This window comes from Biomphalaria glabrata, chromosome 1, assembly GCF_947242115.1.
Source record: "Biomphalaria glabrata chromosome 1, xgBioGlab47.1, whole genome shotgun sequence".
NCBI lineage: Eukaryota > Metazoa > Mollusca > Gastropoda > Planorbidae > Biomphalaria > Biomphalaria glabrata.
In genome coordinates this window covers 44,437,301-44,464,690 of record NC_074711.1, presented here as the reverse complement: position 1 = coordinate 44,464,690, position 27,390 = coordinate 44,437,301, and the positions used below count along the sequence as shown (strand labels likewise).

The following is a 27,390-nucleotide window of genomic DNA, read 5'->3' as shown; positions in this document are numbered from 1 at the left end:
AGTATCTTTGTCGCTGGACGAGTGTCTCACTCACGGGACGAGTGTCATTATTACTGGATGAGTGTCTCACTCACTGGACGAGTGTCTCACTCGCTGGACGAGTGTCTCACTCGCTGGACGAGTGTCTCTATTACTGGACGAGTGTCTCACTCGCTGGACGAGTATCTCTATTACTGGACGAGTGTCTCACTCACTATACGAATGTCTCACTCGCTGGACAAGTGTATCTCTTACTGGATTAGTGTCTCTCTTACTGGACGAGTGTCTCACTCGCTGGACGAGTGTATCTCTTACTAGTTTAGTGTCTCTATTACTGGACGAGTGTCTCACTCGCTGGACGAGTGTCTCTCTCGCTGGACAAGTGTATCTCTTACTGGATTAGTGTCTCTCTTACTGGAGGAGTGTCTCTATTACTGGACGAGTGTATCTCTTACTGGATTAGTGTCTCTCTTACTGGAGGAGTGTCTCTATTACTGGACGAGTGTCTCTCTTACTGGACGAGTGTCTCTCTAACTGCACGAGTGTCTCTGTCGCTGGACGAGTGTCTCTCTCTCTTACTGGTCGAGTGTCTCTTTTACTGGACGAGTGTCTCTCTCACTGGACGAGTGTCTCTCTTACTGGACTAGTGTCACTCTAACTGCACGAGTGTCTCTGTCGCTGGACGAGTGTCTCTCTTACTGGACGAGTGTCTCTATTACTGGACGAGTGTCTCTGTCGCTGGACGAGTGTCTTTGTCGCTGGACGAGTGTCTCTATCGCTGGACGAGTGTCTCACTCACTGGACGAGTGTCTCTCTCTCACTGGACGAGTGTCTCTGTCGCTGGACTAGTGTCTCTGTCGCTGGACGAGTGTCTCTGTCGCTGGACGAGTGTGTCACTCACTGGACGAGTGTCTCTGTTGCTGGACGAGTGTCTCTGTCGCTGGACGAGTGTCTCTGTCGCTGGACGAGTGTCTCTGTCGCTGGACGAGTGTCTCTGTCGCTGGACGAGTGTGTCACTCACTGGACGAGTGTCTCTGTCGCTGGACGAGTGTCTTTGTCGCTGGACGAGTGTCTCTGTCGCTGGACGAGTGTCTTACTCACTGGACGAGTGTCTCTCTCTCTCTCACTGGACGAGTGTCTCCGTCGCTGGACGAGTGTCTCTTTCTCTTACTGGACGATTGTCTCCGTCGCTGGACAAGTGTCTCACTCTCTGGACGAGTGTCTCTGTTACTGGACGAGTGTCTCTGTTACTGGACGAGTGTCTTTCTCTCTGGACGAGTGTCTCTCTCTCTCACTGGACGATTGTCTCCATCGCTGGACGAGTGTCTCACTTACTGGACGAGTGTCTCTATTACTGGTCGAGTGTCTCACTCATTGGACAAGTGTCTCTCTCAATGGACGAGTGTCTCTGTCGCTGGACGAGTGTCTCTGTCGCTGGACGAGTGTCTCTGTCGCTGGACTAGTGTCTCACTCACTGGACGAGTGTCTCTGTTGCTGGACGAGTGTCTCTGTCGCTGGACGAGTGTCTCTGTTGCTGGACGAGTGTCTCTGTCGCTGGACGAGTGTCTCACTCACTGGACGAGTGTCTCTGTCGCTCGACGAGTGTCTCTGTCGCTGGACGAGTGTCTTACTCACTGGACGATTGTCTCCGTCGCTGGACGAGTGTCTCCATTACTGGACGAGTGTCTCTATTACTGGACGAGTGTCTCACTCACTGGACGAGTGTCTCACTCACTGGACGAGTGTCTCTGTCGCTGGACGAGTGTCTTACTCACTGGACGAATGTCTCTCTCTCTTACTGGACGATTGTCTCCATCGCTGGACAAGTGTCTCACTCACTGGACGAGTGTCTCTGTCGCTGGACTTGTGTCTCTGTCACTGGACGAGTGTCTCTGTCGCTGGACGAGTGTCTTACTCACTGGACGAGTGTCTCTCTCTCTCACTGGACGATTGTCTCCATCGCTGGACGAGTGTCTTACTTACTGGACGAGTGTCTCTATTACTGGTCGAGTGTGTCACTTACTGGACGAGTGTCTCTATTACTGGTCGAGTGTCTCACTCATTGGACGAGTGTCTCTCTCAATGGACGAGTGTCTCTGTCGCTGGACGAGTGTCTCTGTCGCTGGACGAGTGTCTCACTCACTGGACGAGTGTCTCTGTTGCTGGACGAGTGTCTCTGTCGCTGGACGAGTGTCTCTGTCGCTGGACGAGTGTCTCACTCACTGGACGAGTGTCTCTGTTGCTGGACGAGTGTCTCTGTCGCTGGACGAGTGTCTCTGTTGCTGGACGAGTGTCTCACTCACTGGACGAGTGTCTCTGTCGCTGGACGAGTGTCTCTGTTACTGGACGAGTGTCTCTGTTACTGGACGAGTGTCTCCATTACTGGACGAGTGTCTCACTCACTGGACGAGTGTCTCACTCACTGGACGAGTGTCTCTTTATTACTGGACGAGTGTCTCACTCACTGGACGAGTGTCTTTTTTTCTGGACGAGTGTCTCTGTCGCTGGACTTGTGTCTCTGTCACTGGACGAGTGTCTCTGTCGCTGGACGAGTGTCTTACTCACTGTACGAGTGTCTCTCTCTCTCACTGGACGATTGTCTCCATCGCTGGACGAGTGTCTCACTTACTGGACGAGTGTCTCTATTACTGGTCGAGTGTCTCACTTACTGGACGAGTGTCTCTATTACTGGTCGAGTGTCTCACTCACTGGACGAGTGTCTCTATTACTGGTGGAGTGTCTCACTTACTGGACGAGTGTCTCTATTACTGGACGAGTGTCTCACTCACTGGACGAGTGTCTCTCATACTGGACGAGTGTCTAACTCACTGGATGAGTGTCTCTCTCTCACTGGACGAGTGTCTCTCTCACTTGCCGAATGTTTCTCTTAGACATGTTAAAAGACTGAGCGAGTGTCTAACTTTTTTTTGTAAAAAAATATTCACTAATTTTAATGATACATACTGATTATTTATATTTTAACACATTTTTGTAGTGTCGCCTCCTCGCCCTTGTATATTGGCAAATTGGGTGGATGGGGCTTTTACCGCCCCCCCCTCCTCTGACTTTAACCAGTTGAGTGGTGGGGGTTGTTCAATTTTGGTGCAGAAATCATAGTTTGTGAACAAAGTTTGTTACATATCTTTATAATATACGCTACTTGTTGACATGTTTATCTTTCAAAGTCAATCCTACGTTGGACGCTACAAAGTGGGTGTGTGGGAGAGGCGGTAGATGTAATTGTCCCCCTCCCCTCCCGGACTGACCCTTAACTTTGGGGGGGGGGCGTATTGTAATGTAACAATTACACAATTTGTGAGAAAAAATCTTCCACTTATATAAGTAATATTTGCTATTTATAACATTGTTATATCGAATCGCCTATTTCAATTGGAAGCATTATTAGTAAGCATTGAAATTTTGGAAAGAGAATGATTTTGAACATTAGCATCCAACGATGATATCGTTTGCTAAAAAGTTGTAGGCTGCCAGTGAAAGGGTATTTTCAGTGTAACTAGTTGTTAATGAGCTATCGCAAGGCCAGGCTAAAGCCAGAAACATTTGAAATGCTGAACACATTTCTCAAATACAACATGCAGCCTTGATTGTTGAACTGACAGAAGATTACTTAAAGCTCACTTGATCAGTGGTCAACGTCAGATCAGTAGCCATCACATTGACTGCTGCCATGTTTTGTGCATTTTGACTGCAGCAATGTGTAATGTACATGTTTAAGTTGCAATGGCTTGTAAGTTTCAAATTATTTGTGTTTTATTATTATTTATGTAAAATTTGAAAGCCAAGTATTTGAACTAATTTATTGCGTTAAACCACATTACGTAATTTTGTTTTCATAATACAACACATGTGTACTAAACCTGAGACCGAACTTCAGATCTGACTTAACCGAACCAGACATACTAGAAAGCCTAATCAACTTAAATTATATCTAGTCCTCTAAATTCCTCATGAGCTCACTGCAATGCTGTTTAGCCTCAATCTTGGTTTGTTGACAAGTTAACATCTGGAAACCGATGCCGGTCTGTCAACTTGTGGAGGTTTCTATACTAGTAATTTGGAAAAAGCGGTCATGGTAATAAAGTTCTATGGACCTTTCAGCCTTGTATACAATGTCGTGGGACACACGACTTGTACACAACGTGATAATAACTGAGTGATGTACATGAACATTTTCTGCGTTGATTAGCCCAGTTCTAAGTACACTTTGTTGTACGTAAAAATATTGACAATAGGAATTCAAGCTTGTCGGCTGGTAAACGCACCGACAAAAACATTTATGTTTCTTAGAACCTTAGGACCTCCATAGAAACTAGAGACAGTTCCTTTCGAAAGAATCCCAATATCAAAGACTCCGTTCGTGTACGTACATGTGTCTACAACAGAGGGCAATAGACAACCCAATGATCGTCAAGTTGGAACAATGTCTGAACAATGTTGACCTTCATTTGTTGTGAAGGAACTTACTGTTTTGTCTTATGTGTTTTTTTTTTTTTTTTTTTTGGCAATGCAATCATCTACTGAATAAAATATTATTCTCAACAAAAAAAAAAAGACTTAACCGAACCCAAACTATACTCGCCATCAAACCGAACCGAACTCCATCTTAAATCTATCCGAACCGACTTCCATCTCTAGTTTTGACCTAAAGAGTTGCTTCCCTTTCTAAACGCGACTGCCTGGTAACATCCAGTTGGATGAGTTTCAGACCTTTTTAAACAAAATATTTGAGGTTTTTTTTTTTTTAGACAAATATAACACATATTTATGTCAATTATTTTTATTTTTCAGAAAAATAGACAAGAATGTGTCATATAACAATATTAGGAGATGTTTCAGACGTAAACTGGGGTGAGGGGAGGACCCTGCTAAACTTTCTAAAGCCACTGTATAAAGAGGAGCTTGTTGTAGCTCTAGACTATACCCCATATTGACGACTGGTTTCCCTCACTTACCGATACCCTAAATCTTTATCTGATCTCAAACTCCAACCCAATACTAACTAGATGCTATTTATAAGCAGCAGTAATACCTTTGAACTAGCTCGTCTCTGTGCTCCTCTAGCATGCTCAGTGCACACTCATTCAATCTCTTTCTTGTTGGGGGTATCCGGGACATGTGGTGTGGGGGTATTTGGGACATGTGGTGTTGGTATCCGGGACATGTGGTGTGGGGGTATCCGGGACATGTGGTGTTGGGGTATCCGGGACATGTGGTGTTGGGGTATCCGGGACATGTGGTGTTGGGGTATCCGGGACATGATACTTAAAAGAAATTATGCTCTTCATCAGGATTCGAACTTGAGCCTCCTTGGACAGGTTAAGCGTTTTATACAACTTAACTACACATCTCAAAACTAACTCATTCTGTCGCTTGCTTACGGCTTGGCCACGTAACAAGGTGGCTCGTGTTTGAATTCCGACTCGAGCAGAATTGTGTTTGCTGAGCGCCTAAAGGCAGCAGGGAAACCTTCTCCCAGATACCCCTTCCCTCCAGTGGTCCACAGAAGAGATTGGACCAAAGCGCACTTTGTATGTTATAAACATGAAAGTTGCGCTATATAATAACAATTTTATAAGAATACTAACAAGTTCACTTTAAAAAAACACAAGTACCTATATAAATAAACTTGATCTTATATACAATGGTAAGTTACAATTAGTTGTGCAATTAACTGATCAATTTAACACGAATTACAAATTTTGTTTTCATTAGTATGCACAACATTGATGATGGGATCAGGGCCGGCCTTAAGCATAGGCAAACGAGGCAGCCGCCTAGGGCCTCCAAGTGATGTACTTTCCCAATTATCCAAGGCCGGCCCTGATGGAAGTCCTTAAGGCAAGCTGTACTAGAGATGACTTAATAGAACAGAAGATTGGATGTACTCAAACTTTGGCAATGACATGTGATAACGTAGTGATGTCGATGTTGATGTACTCAAACTTTGGCAATGACATAAGTGGTAACGTAGTGATGTCGATGTTGATGTACTCAAACTTTGGCAATGACATATGTGGTAACGTAGTGATGTCGATGTTGATGTACTCAAACTTTGGCAATGACATGTGATAACGTAGTGATGTCGATGTTGATGTACTCAAACTTTGGCAATGACATGTGATAACGTAGTGATGTCGATGTTGATGTACTCAAACTTTGGCAATGACATAAGTGGTAACGTAGTGATGTCGATGTTGATGTACTCAAACTTTGGCAATGACATATGTGGTAACGTAGTGATGTCGATGTTGATGTACTCAAACTTTGGCAATGACATGTGATAACGTAGTGATGTCGATGTTGATGTACTCAAACTTTGGCAATGACATAAGTGGTAACGTAGTGATGTCGATGTTGATGTACTCAAACTTTGGCAATGACATATGTGGTAACGTAGTGATGTCGATGTTGATGTACTCAAACTTTGGCAATGACATATGTGGTAACGTAGTGATGTCGATGTTGATGTACTCAAACTTTGGCAATGACATAAGTGGTAACGTAGTGATGTCGATGTTGATGTACTCAAACTTTGGCAATGACATAAGTGGTAACGTAGTGATGTCGATGTTGATGTACTCAAACTTTGGCAATGACATATGTGGTAACGTAGTGATGTCGATGTTGATGTACTCAAACTTTGGCAATGACATATGTGGTAACGTAGTGATGTGATGATATAACTAACAAAAAAAAAATGATTGTCTAATGTTAAGAGTTCAGAGTTTTTGGAAATGGGGATCTGCTTTGTGAAAGTTCTGCCTATCACTGAGTCACATCCATTAGTGTGTGTTCAAGACCTCAGGACTACTTAGGCTTAGTTATATGCATTAACCCAATTTGATAAACAGCATTATTTAAAAAAAATATATATTGGAATGCTTTTAATGTCATTTGATATTTATTTCGAGTCACAATTTTTTTTGTTCATTAGTTCGCGTGCACTAGTCCACAATGGCTTGCTGGTAATACAAGTTAATTTCGTATTTTAATACTCACACCGTTTTCAGTTTCGTGTCGTTATAATTGGCAACAGTTTTAATGGAAGCCAACTCTTCAGTTTGATATAATTCAGTTTGATAAATAGCAACAATAAACTTGGATCTCAACATGTCAGTTTTAACAACAACAGCAGAAGATGGCGAGCATGGTGAGTCTAAAGGGCTTGTTGAACGTGAAGTAGATCATTAAATGCAGAGCGAATTGGAAGAAGTAGATGACTGTGAATATGTTGTACAAGCTAGAAAATGTTCTAGACGCTGGGTCTATCAGAGCTGGACACACCTGTGCCAGCAGATCCAGAATGGACGCCGGGCTGGAGCAGAGCATGTAAAGGCACATCAAGACTATCAGAAGTTTGGACATGGACACTTCCTCTTTCATTTTGCGGTTTACTGTCAGACCATTGGTGTGCTTGATGGCCGTGTAGCGTTTAGTGAGTACTGCTCTTCTCGTACGGCAGGCAAGGACTAGACACATTAGAATCATCATGCCGAACGGCGCGAAGAGAGTTACGCCTTTGACGTACCAGAAGTACATGGTGTTGTATTCCTCTGTTGTCGTGGACATCGTTTTCTCCGCGATGAGGCTCGTGGCGTTGGTCTGAGGATCAAGAACCTCTACCGCCTCGTACTCCCAGAAGCGTGGGAGAGCGCTGACCAGACCAACGGCAAACACCATAGTCACTACTACAGCGGCCTGGCTGGAGGTGCATAGGGTGTTGGCCCTGGAGGCGGACACGGTCAGCATCCGCTCGAAGCTCATCATGACCAAGAGCCAGATGGCGCTGTACCAGAACCAGTCACGGCACGAGGCCGTGTAAGGCTGGGCGTAGACGAGGAGGTCGTGCGGTCCAACGTAGTGCTGCAGTGACAGCAGCGCCGTGCTGAGAAGGAGCAACATGGTGGCAATGTTCAGCCCCATCAGGTAAGTGTCCAGCGACTGTCTGACCTGGCGAGACAGCACGATGACACTGATGATCTGAGTGATGATGGCGAAGATGAGCAAGACGGGCAGGGTTAAGAAACAAAAGTAGTCAGAGATCTCGTGCCAATAGACTGTCATGTTGTGGGAGACCAGACCCATGGCGCACGGAGACTTCACTGTCAGACATTCCCTGAGAGGAGGCACGAGGAACGGGAAACCGCTGTCTGGGTGCAGATCAATAACTTTCATTATTGATTTTGTGTTCACTAGTCCACTCTGTGAAATAAAAAAAAAGTTTACTAGACACTGGTCAACATAGTTTTACCCGCCATCGTGATATGTACACTATTATATAATAAAATCATTGTTTTCAATTGATATACAATTGTATAGTTTTATAACCAAACTCATCACTTAGTTTTCAATTTATATACAATTTTATAGTTTTATAACCAAACTCATCACTTTGTTTTCAATTGATATACAATTTTATAGTTTTATAACCAAACTCATCACTTTGTTTTCAATTGATATACAATTTTATAGTTTTATAACCAAACTCATCACTTTGTTTTCAGTTGATATACAATTTTATAGTTTTATAACCAAACTCATCACTTTGTTTTCAGTTGATATACAATTTTATAGTTTTATAACCAAACTCATCACTTTGTTTTCAGTTGATATGCACTTTTATTTCTTTATGATCAAATTATTCATGAACACTTGTATATCTTTAGAATATTTGTTTTAAATTTTGTGTTTAGTTGATAGACGGTTAACTTCTAGTCGACATGGAAGATACACTAAGATATAGGTGACAAAAATCTAACATTTAAATTTTGGATTTACAAAGGGACACTCAATAGTGTTCTTAGTCCCTTCTATATTCATTTGTAAATTCATGTGGCCTTTTGTTATACCCACTTGCCAGTTTGTTTGTCAACTTTTGATGTTTGTTTCACTGACTCCGTTTGGTTCAACATTTCCCACACACTGACTTCCATTAAGTGATGAGTACACAGACAGATTTGTATCTCCTATACGTGTGTGTGTCTTTCATCAGTCAGTGGTGTACTCTGTATATCAGTCATACAAGATACAAATGTGTAAGTATATCAGTCATACAAGATACAAATATGTAAGCATATCGTTAAATATCTGTTCTCTACGAATTGTTCCAAACACATCACGTAGACACGTTGTTGTATATGGAGCTATGACAATCTATAATTTGTACACACATACATTGTTCAGTTTAGTGTAAACTACTGGCATGCTGTAGCTTGAGGTCTGCTGTTTATTAAAAATATTATAAAGGGATAAAATATTTTCTTTTATAGACATATTTATATACAAGAATTGTCTACATTATATTTCCATTTTACCCTTTTTTTTCCAATCCCTTTTTTTTTTTTTGTGTGCGTTAGAAATCATTCTGTTTGATGTAAGAACTCGACCAGCAGCACGGCCTAGCCAAGCCTACGCCACTGACTTAACAAATAGTTTTTAGTTATTTCCTTTGAATCACTATCTACTTGGTAAACCTAGACTCTAGCTACCGGCCTGTTTATCCCAACGTGAGTGAATGCCCTTTGTTCGCTCTTGCTAACCCCGTGAATGAATGTGAAGGCATGTGTGTGTGAGTAGTCCCTTTCAAAATGTATCTAAGTACTCACATGATAGGGGGCCTGAATCACTGAAAGATAATCCCGTGGACCACATGGATACACACAGCGTCCGGTGTGTCTAGAAGTGAATGACACTCTGCTAGTTGTACTGCCGCTCACATGGAACTTTCTCTCCGACTCTCTATAAATAGAGTGGCAACACTGTGAGGGGAAGCAGACACTCGCTAGAGCCCAGTGGTTTGGGGGGGGGGCAGACACTCGCTAGAGCCCAGTTGTTTGGGGGGGGGGAGCATTGATTTTTTGTTGAAGGGATGATATTGTTAAAGATGGAAGAGATCGGGGAGGGGAGAGGGCTGGTGGAAACGTGGGGGAGGGGGCTAGAGGGAGGGGTCCCCAGATGCTCGTGTCCCAGGGGTAAGGACCAGAGGACCCAACTATTATCATGTGTGATTTAGAGGAGAGGATGCAGAGTGCCGTTATGTGGTTTGTTTTGGAACTCCACTGCGACAGAGCCAAGTCTCCGGGATGCCCTGGCTTGACCAGTCTACACGGAATCCTCATTAACGTGACTCAGTTGCTCGATTGACCAAAGTCTTTGTCGTGAGCAGCGGGGCCACAGCGTCTCTTGTTTTCACGTGCAACAACGTGAGTCGCTGAGTCAACCGACGAGACATCATGGAGTCATTAGTAAACAGGCCAGTCGTAGCGCGTGCGCCTTGGACCTGCATGGAAATGTGCTTGGGTGTGGGTGGCGTTGGAGAGAAAAATGGTAATATTATTTTAAAACATCCTAACAGATACCTCAATGTTTGGCACAATGCTATGTTGATGTACTATCCCCCCCCCCCCCCCCCGTTTCAGAGTGCTTTGTTAAGACTGGCTGATCAAGGAGAGGCCTAAAGCTAATAATACCGGAATAAAAAGGTCCCAACTTGTGTGTATACTGTTCAGAGAAAAAGTCTTACGCTTGTTTGTTGTCTAGTTTCAATTACAAAAGGAACGGAAGAATAGACACACTTTTTTTTTTTTATCTAGCATTGTATTGTTGTATTCTTAAATCCAAAATTGTGGCCATCGTGCACCGAGTCTCCTTATTCTTACCCTATACCATTCATTCAATGTTCTTGTGTCCCTTGTTGTCACCCTAACTGCCTACATGAAGTTTGTGGCACATCCTGGTCTTATTGATATCTTCTTTTCTTTGGATGGCTCCCCCTCTCTCCGCCCACTTTTAACAACTCTTCCTCCTCATTCCACTACTCCCACCCCCCCCTCCACTTTTAACCCAAGGGCGCCACAGACAGAACTCATTAAGATAACATTGGTATCTTTGTGTCTTTAAAGTACTTGTAAGTTTTAGGAAGCCATTGATTTGATTTGAAACTGAACCTTAGTAGCCCTGAGAGAGAGAGAGAGAGAGAGAGAGAGAGAGCCTAGCGGAGTTGTAATTGGATTTCTGTAGTTTAAGTACATTAGGATAACATTATCCAGAGGCACGGACCGTTCGATCTCAACGTATTGGGGATTGGTGGATCATCTATTTGTTTTCAAAGACTTAGTAGCTAGATCGGGTTCGAATCACAACGTAGAGCTTATTGCGCCGTCCACTGTAGAGAGGGAGAGTATGACCATGCTGAGAGAGTGATGTGAGGTGCATGGTTTAGTGAGTAGATAACATGGACATGTCCTGTCATGTATGTATTGCCCAGTCTTGTCCTACGTCCTGCACTGTCTCATCCTGTCATAGGTCCTGCATTGTCTCACTGTCATAGGTCCTGCACTGTCTCAGCGATTGTTGAAATGAACATTTTTGTTGAATTAAACCTTTTTTTTTTAAATCACATTCTCAACAAATTGATAAAGTTCAAGTTTTGCTGGTGTGTGGTCACTACCGGTCTGTGTGAGATAACTGTACAATAGGTGACAGATAAACCCTGCCTAGTGACCATGAGAGAACCAAATAGCAGAGCTAGCACCACACGACACTTTGTTGGACTGAGGTGTGGAGGTTTTGTTTTCATTGCATCTCATTTCTAGCAGTTCTTGCAAGTATTTGTATGATGTGTATCGTATCAACTCCTATCAATAGACATCTATCTGTATCAAGACATATCTTTCTGTATTCACGTGTATCAATAGACTTATCTATATGTATTCACGTGTATCAATAGACTTATCTATCTGTATTTACGTGTATCAATAAACTTATCTATCTGTATTCCCTTGTATCAATAGATTTATCTATCTGTATTCATGTCTATCAATAGACTTATCTATACGTAATCACGTGTATCAATAGACTTATCTATCTGTATTCTCGTGTATCAATAGACTTATCTATCTGTATTCACGTGTATCAATAGACTTATTTATCTGTATGCACGTGTATCAATAGACTTATGTATCTGTATTCACGTGTATCAATAGACTTATTTATATTTATCTGTATTCACGTGTATCAATAGACTTATTTATATTTATCTGTATTCACGTGTATCAATAGACTTATCTATTTGTATTCATGTCTATCAATAGACTTATCTATATGTATTCACGTGTATCAATAGACTTGTCTATATTTATCTGTATTCATGTCTATCAATAGACTTATCTATATGTATTCACGTGTATCAATAGACTTATCTATATTTATCTGTATTCATGTCTATCAATAGACTTATCTATATGTATTCACGTGTATCAATAGACTTATCTATATTTATCTGTATTCACGTCATCAATAGACTTATCTATATGTATTCACTTGTATCAATAGACTTATCTATATTTATCTGTATTCATGTCTATCAATAGACTTATCTATATGTATTCACGTGTATCAATAGACTTTTCTATTTGTATTCATGTCTATCAATAGACTTATCTATATGTATTCACGTGTATCAATAGACTTATCTATCTGTATTCACGTGTATCAATAGTCTTATCTATCTGTATTCACGTGTATCAATAGACTTATTTATCTATTCACGTGTATCAATAGACTTATTTATCTGTATTCACGTGTATCAATAGATTTATCTATCTGTATTAATGTGTATCTATAGACTTATCTATCTGTTTTAATGTGTATGACTTATCTATATGTATTCATGTGTATCAATAGACTATCTGTATTAATGTTTATCAATAGACTATGTATCTGTATTAATGTTTCCTGATATAAACTAAAGGGCGAACACTTTCTGTGGACTGACACTACAGAACTTGAAACAAATAGTGTGAAGAGTGAAGTTCTCTTGAGCATTACAATCTTTCTTTTCCAACAGTTGAACCAGAAAAAACAAAGTTTAAAAATACCATTTAAAAAACAAAAGAAAAACTTATATTAAGTGTAATTACATCAAATAGTGTGGATTCATCTGTGCGATTAGAAATATTTGTACCAATTGTTTGTGCGCTATTTCCACGCTATTTCATGCTTGTAGCTTTCTCAATGCGCTATTATCATATCACGTGTCTAGTCCAGCTGGGACTAGGGGTGGGGTAAATGTTACCATTATCGCTTTTTGAATGTATACCGTTACAAAAAAACAAACTTGTTCCCTTATGGTTCAAGCCTCCTCAAGAGACGAATTCAACGTATACCACCACATATGTCAAGTACATTTTCTTTCCCTTGTTCGATTAAAATAAAATAATTAACAAAATAATTAACTATCAATAGTTAATTTATTAATTCGTTTTTTTCAATTGATTCTTGTTTTGTTAGGTACAAGAAATAATTGTTCAAAATTTCAATTGATCCGAGATAGGGTGTGGGAGAAATAATGAGTACAAACTTTTTGCCAGACAGACAGACATACAGAGTGAGTTGATATAAACTTTGTAACAAGCAAAATATAAAAACTCCTTAAAAAAAAAAGCGTATATAAAGGGGAAGAACTCCACCCTAAAACTATATCAGTAATGTTCAAGTTATTTCCCTTATTAGATATCAAACAAAATAAGCAATAATTAATTGACTAATTAAATATTTGTAAAAACTGATTCCTGTTTTGTTAGGTCCACTAAATAAGTGTTCAATGTGTCAACTTGCTAGGTGAATGCGTGAGGGACAGATAGGTGGACAAATTAAGGGGACTAAACCCAACAAATTTGGCCATATCTGAGCACACTGAATTATTAGTTTCCCTTGTTGGTTTCAAACAAAATAATTAATCACCAGTAATTAATTGTCTAATTGGTTACTTTTTTTTTATAGATGTCTGTCTTGTCAATGCTTATGAATAATTGTTCCAAGTTTCAACTTGATCCGAAAATGTGTGCGGGAGAACTAAATACTTTTGACCGGACAGACAGAATGAGTTGATAGAAGCTTTGTAACAAGCAAATAAAAAAAGACTTACAAAAAACAAAGCTGATATTAATGTATATCAATTAGTTTCGTTCAGTCATGTAATTAAAATGTAATAGATCTACACTAACAATAATAAATATGTGCGATTAGAAATATTTTTTTTTTACCAATAGTTTTTGTTTAGCGCAATCTCATGCAGTGATCCTATCACTTGTTTGGACCAGTTGGAAAGGGGGAGAAAGAATGGGGTATTTGGGGGATTGCTGTTTAAATGTTTTGAAAAAAAAAACAAGAAAAACATACAAAATACTTTTTTTAAAAAGCAAAGCAAAGCTTATATTAAGTGTACTTGTATCAATTAGTTTAGACCAGTCATGTCATTACATTTGTACTAGATCTAGGCTAACAATGAAAAAGCATTTATAAAAATGAATTTAAAAAAAGGAATGAACTGAATACGGACTTGTGTGCTAATGCAATTATTTCAGGCTTCTCAAGCCAACGCAGTAACCACTTTACTAGCGAAGAGTCTATGAACTTGGAAGATTGTATAGGTATCTCTAATTCATGTTTGTGTTCACCAAGCCTGAGATGGCAGCCTAATAGAAAGGGAACTAATTCAGCTTACACCACCACATCAGTCAAGTATTATTTCATTTCCTTGTTTGAGATCCCAAACAAATTAATTTATTACCAATAGTTAATTAACCAATTATTTTTTAAAAAGTATTTATTCTTGTTTTGTCAGGTAAAAGAAATAATTTTGCGAAATTTCAGCTTGATCAGAGATTGGGTGTCGGAGAAATAACGTGTACAAACTTTTGGCCAGACAGTCAGACACTTAGACAGAGTGAGTTGATCCTTTGTAAAAAAGGATTTTAAGTATGTGGTTGCTAAAAGTATACTTAATTTCAGAAAAAATAAACTAACATACTTTCGGGGGGGGGGGGGGGGGGACGAAAAATAGCCATTTCGGTCCATGCATGGACCACCATCAAGTCGATGGTGAACATCAGATTCTCTCTATCGCCTTTCCTTTTGGACGTGGCTTTTCCCCACGGGAGTCGCTACAAAATGAACAGGGACGTTGTTGTGTACTGTTGCCTCATTGTGAACATCTTCAAGGCTGTCTTGTAGTTTTACTCATCTATCTATCTATCTATCTACACACCTTGCTACCTACCTATCTATCTATATGTCTGTCTGTCCGTCCACCCATTCATCTTTCCATCCATTTCAATATGTTCGCTTGTCAGACTTTTTTTTTTTTTTTTACATCTGACTGGCATTGATTTTTTAAATGAATGCCTTGGCCAAGATGAATTATTCCCCCATAGGCTACTAATCTGAGCATAATTGTGTTGGACACTTCAGTGTTGGTCAGCTCTGATTACTTAGCTTCACTTCTTGCCGGTCAACTGGACACTAGCCAAATATCAGATGTCAAGCCTTTCGAATCAGTGCAAACATTGTATCTTGACCTAGTCGGCATTGTAAAGAGTTATAGAATAAGTCTTCTGAACTATGCAAGAGTCTGACAATTAGAATCAGAATACATTTGCATGCAAACATGACAAAACTGTTCGATATGTACATAAGAATTTACACAGTGATACTGTTAAAATAGACTGTAATAGATCAGAATATTAGGACCAAAACAATTCAACAGACTATTTAGTTCAGTGCTTTATATGTCTAATACAAGCTTTGTCAGAGATTTGGGTCGCAATGTTAAAACCTAGCAAAGCTTTTATGTTAATTATGCAATAAAGTTGCCGTAGGAACTCAGGAAACTGAATGGAGTCATTACCCAACAGACCGATAAACATCCCTGGTCTGTAGTGGTCAATAGTCTATGTACATTGACGGACTTTGACTGTACATTTGTGTGAGGCTGAGCCAGCTCTTAAAGAGACGCATTCTGGCTTCAATTACACCGAGAGATGTCTGGGAGGCAGTGATGCTGGGGAGGGAGGGGGGGGGGAGAGGTCCTTTTGTGGGCGTGACAGAGGATGTGTTCGAGATAGAAAGTGTGTGTGTTTGTGAGTCCACTACATAAATGGAGGATACCTAAAGGTTTTCATTGCTCTTCTGTTTGTTCTCATACCATTAGAATTAGAAGACAGAACGGTAGGCCCTACAAACTTTTCAGTTACTGACATTGACAACGATTGCTATTGCGCCTTAGTGCATAGAGACATTGAACATCAATTCTTTAGGAAGCTTTGAGGGCAGTGTGACTCGACAGTTTTAGACATATACATTGTAACCCACTCTCTTGCCTAGCCCATAAAATACATTAACAAAATGCAAGTAGGTCAAATCTAGTTATTGTTACAACCAAGTTGTGCATTCTGCCTGACATTTGACATTAAAACACTCAGTACCAGAGATTACCTTGCTAGTATGCTTTGATCCTATCTGGGTTTTTTTTTTAGGGTCAAGAGAACGATATTGTGTACTTGAATTTGTTTAGATCGTGACACGTTTGTAGACACAAATGGTCTTGTCACTGAGACATGTTTGTAGACACAACTGGTCTTGTCACTGAGACACGTTTGTAGACACAACTGGTCTTGTCACTGAGACATGTTTGTAGACACAACTGGTCTTGTCACTGAGACACGTTTGTAGACACAACTGGTCTTGTCACTGAGACATGTTTGTAGACACAACTGGTCTTGTCACTGAGACATGTTTGTAGACACAACTGGTCTTGTCACTGAGACATGTTTGTAGACACAACTGGTCTTGTCACTGAGACATGTTTGTAGACACAAATGGTCTTGTCACTGAGACATGTTTGTAGACACAACTGGTCTTGTCACTGAGACATGTTTGTTTGTAGACACAAATGGTCTTGTCACTGAGACATGTTTGTAGACACAAATGGTCTTGTCACTGAGACATGTTTGTAGACACAACTGGTCTTGTCACTGAGACATGTTTGTAGACACAAATGGTCTTGTCACTGAGACATGTTTGTAGACACAACTGGTCTTGTCACTGAGACATGTTTGTTTGTAGACACAAATGGTCTTGTCACTGGGACATGTTTGTAGACACAAATGGTCTTGTCACTGAGACATGTTTGTAGACACAAGTGGTCTTGTCACTGAGACATGTTTGTAGACACAAATGGTCTTGTCACTGTGATATGTTTGTAGACACAAATGGTCTTGTCACTGAGACATGTTTGTAGACACAAATGGTCTTGTCACTGAGACATGTTTGTAGACACAAATGGTCTTGTCACTGAGACATGTTTGTAGACACAACTGGTCTTGTCACTGAGACATGTTTGTTTGTAGACACAAATGGTCTTGTCACTGGGACATGTTTGTAGACACAAATGGTCTTGTCACTGAGACATGTTTGTAGACACAAGTGGTCTTGTCACTGAGACATGTTTGTAGACACAAATGGTCTTGTCACTGTGATATGTTTGTAGACACAAATGGTCTTGTCACTGAGACATGTTTGTAGACACAAATGGTCTTGTCACTGTGATATGTTTGTAGACACAAATGGTCTTGTCACTGAGATATGTTTCTCTTTTTTTGCTCAATGCAAAACAAAAAACGTAGAATTTGAATGAGTTTTCTATCACACTGGGACCTAGTCAATTATGCATGTGGATCATTGACTTTGAGATGCAATGCAAGTCTCTTTCTTTCTCTAATCACACGGACACCTGTTTCAACAAAACTCTTCCAACTTGGCACTAGTTCTTTGCTCATTTAAACTATTCATGTACATGTATAATAGGCTTAGTCTCGGTTATTTCATGCATCTTTATCTTGTTTGAATGTCACGTGGAAAATATTTTTGGTATATATTTAATAATCTCCTTTATACCTGTGTGGCTTTCTGGGTTTTAAAAACATTTTCTATGTGTCTCAAACTTTTATTCCTGGGTTTTGTAAGAAGTTTTTGAACTCTTGCGGAATTAATGTGTTTCCGGATGTTATCTTTGGTTAAGAACAAAACTAGACGCCTTTGCCGATTTTTAAAGATAGGGGGCACTTCTGTTATACTGTCTTTTTTCTACATCCGCTGGGAGAAAGTCCATATGTCTACGGTCGTCTCTCTTACGAACTGTCGTATACTGCGTAGTGTGCAGTCCACATTGGCCTTCCCCCGGACATCTCTTTCATTGTAGTCTGGACAATCAAAGGTACCACAGAAAACAAATGCAGTCGGCAGTTCAGATTTTAGATAAGAGCTTTGGGATTCAGCTGCTTTGCCTGTGTTAGCTATGACAAAATTAAATAGGTCTCAGCTGAGTCTTCGCTGGCACCAGAAGCGGATTCTTAATCTTCGAAGGCAGTGCTTTATTATTATCAATGTTCGTCTTCGTATTATTATTGCAGAAGTTAGCTAATTTCCATTCTCTGGTACTGCTAGAACCGAGATTCATTAAATCATAGTAGTCTCCCCTTGTCAGTGTCCACTTATGAAGTTTCTGGTGATCCTACAGATATGAAAGGTAACGGAATCTTCTTCGCGATGTGTAGGGCCTCGAGTGATATAACAGCAGGATTTATTTTTTCTTATGTAACTTCCGTAGTCGTTTAATCACGAGTCCTAGTTCGCAATATGTGTCCATATAAATAGTGAAAATTCTTTAATTTTTTATATTTTTTTTTTCGGCTTGGAGGGAGGGGTGGATAATGTATAGCATAGTAAAGTTCCCCTTTTAGAGTTTGCGATCTATAGGGCAGATGATGTTAAGGTAATCTGTTTCTTTGGCCAACGGTTAACGAGCAGTGTCTCTTGTAGCCATCACAACGACCAACCGACTTGTCCCCAACTAAAGTCAGGTACCCATTTGAACCACAGCGCCCCCCTAGCATAGTACAGTTTGAAAAATAGCAACGTTTTATAAACGTCAGAACTTCTCACGACAAAACGATCATTGCGCCAAAACGTCGTGTACCGACGTGTGTACTCACGGTCATTATGATTGGGCTATGTGTCAATAATGATTTAGTGATTATTAGATCACATTATTTCTTGTCCATCTAACTTATTACTCCTATGAGCATTCTAGACCCAGTCATTTTAAAAGGGCGAGAACTCTTGCTATCTTAACACTTGTGATAATCTTATACTTGCATAGACCATGATCATGGGTGCCCGCAGGGGCGTGCAAGGGGTGCACTTGCACCCCCCCCCCGATTCTGAGAAGCCAAATTCTAGCCATTTTTTTCGCACCACCAAATCAATTCACTTCTAAGTAGCAACTGAACATGTAGTGCTTCCACTGGTTAGTGTAGTAGTAAATTAGCCTAGCTAGGCGTATGGAATGGATGGCCAACCATGTACGTGCGTGCCTCTGAATTCTGAGTAGCCACATTTTAGCAAATTTTTTTACAAAATATTTTATAATGAAATACATCTTCCAGATGTTTTTTTTTTATTACATACATGTAGATTTAGTCAGAATCCAAGGGGGGGGGGGTGCAAGTGCACCACCATGTACCTCCTACAGGTGCCCAAGCATTATTGATTCAAGAGTTTAATAAATGAATGTGCAAGAAAATTATCTTCTAAGTGTAAATCTAAAGGCCTATCATTGGACTATTATAAAGTGTAGTAACTTAACAAGTGATGCTTCCACTGAAGTACAGTTGTAAAGATATGCTATTAGTGTAACTAGAATAGGCAAATCTGTAATTCATGTCCTACCATGTACGATTTATTATAGGCTTGCAATTCTTTGCACTATAAAGGGTGTCACATAGCTATAGTTATTATGAATGCCACAAGATCGACTTTCACAAGCCCTTCTGTATGGTGATTTAACAGAAGGCAGGAGATCCGCTGGTCGTCCACTGCTAAGGTATACTGATGTATGTAAACGCGACTTAAAGCTCTTCAAAATCGGCACTAACAGCTGGGGAAAAAGTGGCACTGGATAGATCCACATGAAGAGCGAGCATTAAAGGGAAGTCCTAGATTGCAGACGCCATACACAATAGTAGTAGAAAGAAGGGAGAAAGTACAAAGGATTGGCCTCTTTAGTCACACAACAAGTTGCAAAGGGAAAAATGTTTAGTTAATGTCTAGAATTGTTTTTTGCCAATTATCTTTCGATGTGATCAATGTTATATTTTCTTTCAACAAACGTAAAGAATCTTGCGGAGTTGCGGTCGGTGTCAGCGCTCGATAAAACTGCAGGTTAAACACGTCCACCATTTTACACTAGAATAGATACAAAAAAGTTCTTCACATGCCATCTTTCAAGTCAAAACGTTGCTTTGTACCAACGGAGCACTGGCAGCAGCAATAAATAAAAAAATACGAGCTTCAGCATCATGACTTAACTGCATTTGTTGGGTATTTTAGTGATGAAACTGCAGATATCTCAGGCACTGAGCAGATGTCTTTGAGTGTTTGGTTTGTTGATTGCGATTGTATTCGACTTCATTGGTTTAGTTCCTTGTATTTCAGAGAGACGCACTGCATGTGTATAACGGCATTGTACAGTCTAGACATAGACAAACTACTCGGCCAAAGCTGCCCTGTGATGGCTAGTATTCTTTTTCCGTAACTGTCCCTAACGATAGCGTTGGTGCTAAATTTACCTCCTTTGTGTGAGACAATGAACTGAAAAATATGAATCCATTCGAGCTTTAAGTCTCAACTTTGAGATCTTTGACTGTTTGGGGATCTTAAACGGCTATAAGTGAAACCAGACAAACTGCACATGTGTAATAAATGCCTCATCCTCTTGTGTTTCTGATTTATCTTTTTATTGTCATCAATTATTCATCTGTTCTTGAACCAATTTCCTTGGTGTTGCAGTCTTTTCAACATAGAGGCCGCAACAGCACATCTGCAGTCATATTAGTGGCATAATCAAAAACCAACTTGACCGACACGTCAGAAATGTCATCTTGAGGAAGGAGAAACTGCTGGCAGAAAAACTTGATACCGGATATTGAGTTGCTGCTGCCGAGAATTCGCAGTCGACAGACACACTGAGAATAAAACATACCTTTGGATTTTGGGAGTTATTACCGAACACGGCTTTACATTACATAATTACACATTAATTCTTAAGTTTCTTCATTACGTCTCGCTTTTCGAGCAATACTAATGGTCAGTTCAACTTGTTTTGTCTTCATCCTAAAACGATGCGAAAGCTGCAATGCAAAGAAGAATATCAGAACTGCGCGATAAGCGTTCATAGCCAGATTGTCCATCGCGACGAAAAGAAATTTATTAGTAAAGTTATTGACAGTTTCGGCAGCCACAGTCAACGTTTGCGGTTTTTGTTTGATCGAACGTAGGAAAGTACGGGCCTCACGGATAAAGTTAATAATGTTGTACAGTGAATACTTTGTTCACGTGTTTAGATTCTTATTTTTGTATTTCATGATAAGAAGTATTTACTGAGCATTTGATATCGATTAGGTATGAGGGTCTTTGGTTTAATATTATAACAAGAAAGTTGAGGCTACTACTTTGAGCCATGGGTTGCAGCTTGCACCCCCCTGCGAAAAATCCTGAGGGCGCCCATGACCATGATCCTGATAAACTTACAGGCTTCAAACTATTTTGAAAGGATTCCACAATATTATTATTAATTGCTTTTCTATAGCGCATGTTTCCTATGTATAGCAGGCTCAGTGCGCTATGGTCCAATCTCTTTTGTGGACCAGTGGGGGAGGGAGAAGGTTTTCGTGCTGACTCTAGGCGCTCAGCAAACACAACTCTAATCGAGTCGGGATTCGAACACGAGACAACTTGTTAGGTGGCCTGTCATCCAAGCAACCCAATAATTCATGTATATGTTATAGGTTCATGACAACTGTAAACAGTTAATGTTACTTATCATGTGTGTCTAAAAAACTATTTTAAAAACCTTCTCAATGGACGAAATGTGGGAATGTAAAAAAAAAAAAACAAGATAAGATGATGAGCTTAGTAACATTTGAGTTACCTTTATCTAAATAGGGGGGCGGGGGAAAACCATTCTGAGACAAAAAATGACTGTGGTAGAATTGTGAGTTTCAGTAACCTCGCTGATGAAGTGAGTACTGGAATTCACCCCCCCCCTCACCCTCCCTCTGTGTCGTAGAGAAGGATGGTGTCAGAGCTGTCAGAAATCATCAGGTTAGTCTGGGATGCCGTCCTGACATACAAATATAGCATGCCATTGAAATTTAAAGGGGAACAACTGTGCAGAAAATAGTTGTAGTCTAACATTGTCGTTCGGCCAAACGTTTCAACACGTACAAACACTCATGACCATGTTCATAGACATACACAAACACATGTTCATAGACATACACAAACACATGTTCATAGACATACACAAACACATGTTCATAGACATACACAAACACATGATCATAGACATACACAAACACATGATCAACACATGATCATAGACATATACAAACACATGGTCATAGACATACACAAACACATGATCATAGACATACACAAACACATGATGATAGACATACACAAACACATGATCATAGACATACACAAACACATGATCATAGACATACACAAACACATGATCATAGACATACACAAACACATGATCATAGACATACACAAACACATGATCATATTCTCACACACTTACTAATAAATGTGAAGCGACAAATAATTTGGTTGGACACGTTCACAAAATAACTACATTCAGCCTAAAACACAATGTTGTACCATTTTAAGAGCAGGGCTGGACTGTCTGTGGAAGGGTGAAGTATTATTGAAATGTTTGTGGAAGTGACAGCACTGACGCAATGCTTGTGACGGTAGCACTCCTAAGATGTCAGTGGAAGGGATATTATTGCTCATATGTCTGTGGAAGGGGTGTGGATGCCATGAAAATTCCATCTTTTTAAAATATCCCAGTATTGCTTTTCCCAAAAGCTGCTCACTTCCTACCAGCTCTTGTTACTTCCTACCAGCACTTGTTACTTCTTACCAGCTCTTGTCACTTCTTACCAGCTCTTGTCACTTCCTACCAGCTCTTGTCCCTTCCTACCAGCTCTTGTCACTTCCTACCAGCTCTTGTCACTTCCTACCAGCTCTTGTCACTTCCTACCAGCTCTTGTCACTTCCTACCAGCTCTTGTCACTTCCTACCAGCTCTTGTCACTTCCTACCAGCTCTTGTCACTTCCTACCAGCTCTTGTCACTTCCTACCAACTCTTGTCACTTCCTACCAACTCTTGTCACTTCCTACCAGCTCTTGTCACTTCCTACCAGCTCTTGTCACTTCCTATCAGCTCTTGTCACTTCCTACCAGCTCTTGTCACTTCCTACCAACTCTTGTCACTTCCTACCAACTCTTGTCACTTCCTACCAACTCTTGTCACTTCCTACCAACTCTTGTCACTTCCTACCAGCTCTTGTCACTTCCTACCAGCTCTTGTCACTTCCTACCAGCTCTTGTCACTTCCTACCAGCTCTTGTCACTTCCTACCAGCTCTTGTCACTTCCTATCAGCTCTTGTTACTTCCTACCAGCTCTTGTCACTTCCTATCAGCTCTTGTTACTTCCTACCAGCTCTTGTCACTTCCTATCAGCTCTTGTTACTTCCTACCAGCTTTTGTTACTTTATCAGCCTGCTTTTCCCAACACATTTACTTGAAATTTCTCTGGTCAGAAAGAAGAGGATATACAAAAGGTTTAAGTAAAAAAAATATGAACGGAGTTTGAAAATTCAAAAGATCATTATCATAAAAGCCTTAAAACCCACTGCAAAAGTTTGACACATTTAATTTACTTACAGAAACCTCTGGTGATGGGCTTCAACATTCCAGTGACACAAAACAATTAAGGTTTGTTACTTCAGTTTGTTATGTGGTTTGTAATGAATTACACTGATAGAAACATATTTGCTCTTACACTTATAGAAACATATTTGCTCTTAGACTTATAGAAACATATTTGTCTTGAAATGTGTTTATGGTTTTAATCCCCAGATACTCATTAAAGATTTATTTATCTATGGTTCGTGCAGTTCTTGCATCTATCAAAGTGTACAGTCAAACGTTGCAAGTCACACAGGTACTAGAGGAGTTCATTGTATGCTGTAAAGTGCTAGTGTAGTGGAGATGTGTATACATGTTGGAAAACTAGGAATAGCTTGGGGCAGTTTGGTGTATTCAGTGTACAAAATAAGTGTTGATAAGCTAGAACCTTTTAAAAGGTGTAGAAGATCATTTGTGTGCCCTTTTCACCAATGGAGAATCACATTTTCTAGCTCTTCCTTTTGTTGCTCAAAATATTTTCCATACAAAAAAATCCTTATGCTACTATGTCACCTATATATAATAGTAATAATAATAATAATTATCTTTATTATCTGTAAAGAAATTTGTCTTACAATTTGTGCATTACACTGACCCAAAGGGTGATTTTTAATTTCTAGAATCTTATTAGCTTTTTTATGGATGTTTGTCTCAAACAGCACTCAAATGTTTTTTGGGTTTTTTTGCCAATGACTTTACCAGCAGCATTTAGGATTTTATGAAGGTTATTTTTATTTTTAATGTTCAGATTGCCATACTTTTAAATTGGCAACTCTCAGATATTTACATTCTAGGCTGGTGCATTCAATTACAAAATGATTGTGGCATGTATGGCTAAGAGGCCAAAACTACTTGGCTACTGAGTGGCTACCTTACAAAGGGGTTGTGGGTTGTTTTTTTTACTAAGCTCCTAAAAGCATCTCAGAAACCTTCTCCCAGAACCCCCCCCCCTTTCCCACTGATCCACCATAGAGATTGGGCCACACTGAGCACCACTGACCACTGAGCACCACTGACCACTGAGCACCACTTACTACTGACCACTGAGCACCACTGAGCACTGAGCACCACTGAGCACAGAGCAGGCTGTAGGCAGGAAAGATGGGTTCTGTAAAAGCAATTCCAACTGTAGACTTGAAAGTTTAAGTTGTTATTTGTTTTTTTTTATTATTGGCAACATTGAGGTCAACTTAGCATTCCTGACATCAGTTAGTTGATCATAAAAGTATCCAATAGCTGAAAATTTCTTTTTTCCTCACTAGACAATTGGTTTATATATATTTTTTTTTTAATTCTTTGAGTAACATTTTAGTTGATTTATCTATAACTCTAGTATTGTGGTGAAATCAGGTCAAGTATATACTGTTCAACCAGTTTTATTTATGGGGAAGGGGGGGGGGTCACTGATACATGTTACTATTTGAAAGAAATGAAGTTTTATGAATAACATGTGGGAAGGGAAGGAGGATCTTAGGGGGATGTGCCAGCAACTAAAGCGCTTTCTCATGTTTTCCAGTTTCTTTGGTTAGTTTAGAAATCTATGTGTCTTCTTACAGTTTCTGAGGAGTATTTACTTATATAACCATTGACAACCTTTCATGAAATATTATTTAGTCTGTCATATGACTATCTTCTTCTTATCTTATATCTTATATAATACAGACGTTACTTCAAAAAAGAAGATGATTATGTCCTACGCGTCATGCATTTAGTCATGCATATTAACCAATGACTTAAACTCTGCCAAGTCACTGGTTTTCCTGGCTAGCTCAGGCAACCCATTCCATGCTCTAATAGCACTAGGGAACAAGGAGTATTTGTACAAATTTGTCCTAGCATATGGGACGAGGAATGTGCCTTTATCTTTGTGTCTTTCAGAGTATTTTATTAAATTCTGTTTTTGTATTTGAAGATTATGGTTCAGTGTTTTATGTATAATTGCTACTTTACTTTTGAGTCTTCTGTCCTGAAGGCTTTCTAAATTTAGTGATTTTACTATAGGTGTTTCTCTAGTCAAATGTGAATATTGGTTTGTTATGAATCTCACTGCTCTATTTTGTGTCTGTTCCAGTTTCTTAATGTTTTCTTGAGTTGAGGGGTCGCAAACGGAGGATGCATATTCTATTATTGGCCTAACCAAGGTTAAATAACATTTTAGTTTTATGTTCTTATTTGATTTATAGAAATTTCTGTTAATAAATCCTAATGCTTTGTTTGATTTTTTTATAGTTTCATCAATATGTGGATTCCATGACAGTCTTTCATTTATTATAACACCTAGGTATTTTGCGTTTTTAGTCTGTGTTACTGGTTTGCCATGAATAAGATAAGTGGAATTAATTTGTTTTAGTTCTTTTGTTACTCTTAAGAACTGACATTTTTCTGGGTGGAAAGACATGCTCCAATTTGATTCCCATTTCTGTAATTCATCTAATTCTCTTTGTAAAATATCTGTGTCTTGTGTTGTTTTTATTGTTCTATATATTATGCAATCGTCTGCAAATAATCTGACTTTTGTTCCTGAAGTAATGCAATTTGGTAAATCATTTATGTAAATTAAAAATAGTAGTGGACTCAAGACTGTTCCTTGAGGTACACCTGAGTTTACTGTTATCAGTGTTGATTTAGAGTCATTTATTATTACAATTTGTTCTCTCCCTATCAGAAAATCTTTAATCCACTGATGGAGTGGACCATTAATGCCGAAATATTTTAATTTTTTAAGCAAACTATGGTGGTGAACTTTGTCAAAAGCCTTAGAAAAATCTAGTAAGATAGCATCTATTTGTTCGCTATTATCTAAACCTTTTGAAAAATCATCAATTAGTCCTATTAGTTGTGTTTCACATGATCTATATTTTCTAAAGCCATGTTGGTATGGTGTGAGGACATTATGTTTGTCTAAGTGGTTTATGATGTTGCTACATATTATGTGTTCTAGGATTTTACATGTGATGCTGGTAAGTGATACTGGTCTGTAGTTTCCTGGGTCAGATTTTTCTCCTTTTTTAAATAGGGGGGTTACATTAGCTTCTTCCCAGTCCTTTGGTACTCTGCCATGGTTAAGCGAAGCCTGAAAGAGTATTTTGAACACTGGGGCTAGCTCATTGCTTAGTTCTTTGAGTAATCTAGCTGGAATACCATCAGGTCCAGATGCTTTATTTGGTTTGGTGTTGGCTAATAGTTTTTGGATTCCATTTTCTTGTACTACTATATCTTCTATGTTGTCTACTTAGTTCAAATTCAGTAATATGTCTTTGTCTCCTGGGGCTGAGAATGCTGAAGCAAAGTATTTGTTTAGGATGTTTGCTTTAGTTTCATTATCATTATGTATTATGTTAGGTTCATCTTTTAATGGCGCTATGCCTGTTGTTTCCATTTTCTAGACTTAATGTATGACCATAGGTTTTTGTTGTTATCTTTAGATATTACATTGTTTATGTATTCACTCTGCAGCTGTCTGCTTACTTTTTGGGTTAAGTGTTTAATTTTTATATACTTTTTGTAAACTCTTCCTGCCTTAGTTTCTTTAAATTTTCTATATAGGTTTTCCTTCTGTTTACAAAGCTTCTTTAGTCTATTATTAAACCAGCATTTATTTATTTTGTTTGATGTGTATTTAGTTGGTATATGATTTTCTATAATGCTTTTAAGATGTTTTTTTATGAAATTCCAGAGTTCATCGACTGGTTGGTTAATGTCTTTTTCTAATAAGAATGTTTGTTGAA

At 39.5% G+C, this 27,390-nt stretch overlaps 2 protein-coding genes across 3 annotated transcripts in view; one reads left to right on the top strand and one right to left on the bottom strand.

Moving 5' to 3' along the window:
- Window positions 1-27,390, top strand: part of LOC106079883 (dynein axonemal assembly factor 9-like) — a 133,807-nt gene that overhangs the window by 87,648 nt on the left and 18,769 nt on the right. For both annotated transcript variants that reach the window (XM_056038658.1, XM_056038663.1), the window contains exons 15-16: window positions 23,641-23,689; window positions 23,834-23,918. In XM_056038658.1, the coding sequence (XP_055894633.1) occupies window positions 23,641-23,689; window positions 23,834-23,918 (134 nt within the window). The remainder of the gene's footprint in view (window positions 1-23,640; window positions 23,690-23,833; window positions 23,919-27,390) is intronic.
- On the bottom strand, window positions 6,308-9,776 carry LOC106079879 (FMRFamide receptor-like). The gene is made up of 2 exons (XM_013241111.2): window positions 9,606-9,776; window positions 6,308-8,202 (listed from the first exon to the last, which is right to left on the bottom strand). The coding sequence occupies exon 2, from the start codon at window positions 8,173-8,175 to the stop codon at window positions 7,120-7,122; it is 1,056 nt and encodes a 351-aa protein (XP_013096565.2). The 5' UTR covers window positions 8,176-8,202; window positions 9,606-9,776; the 3' UTR covers window positions 6,308-7,119.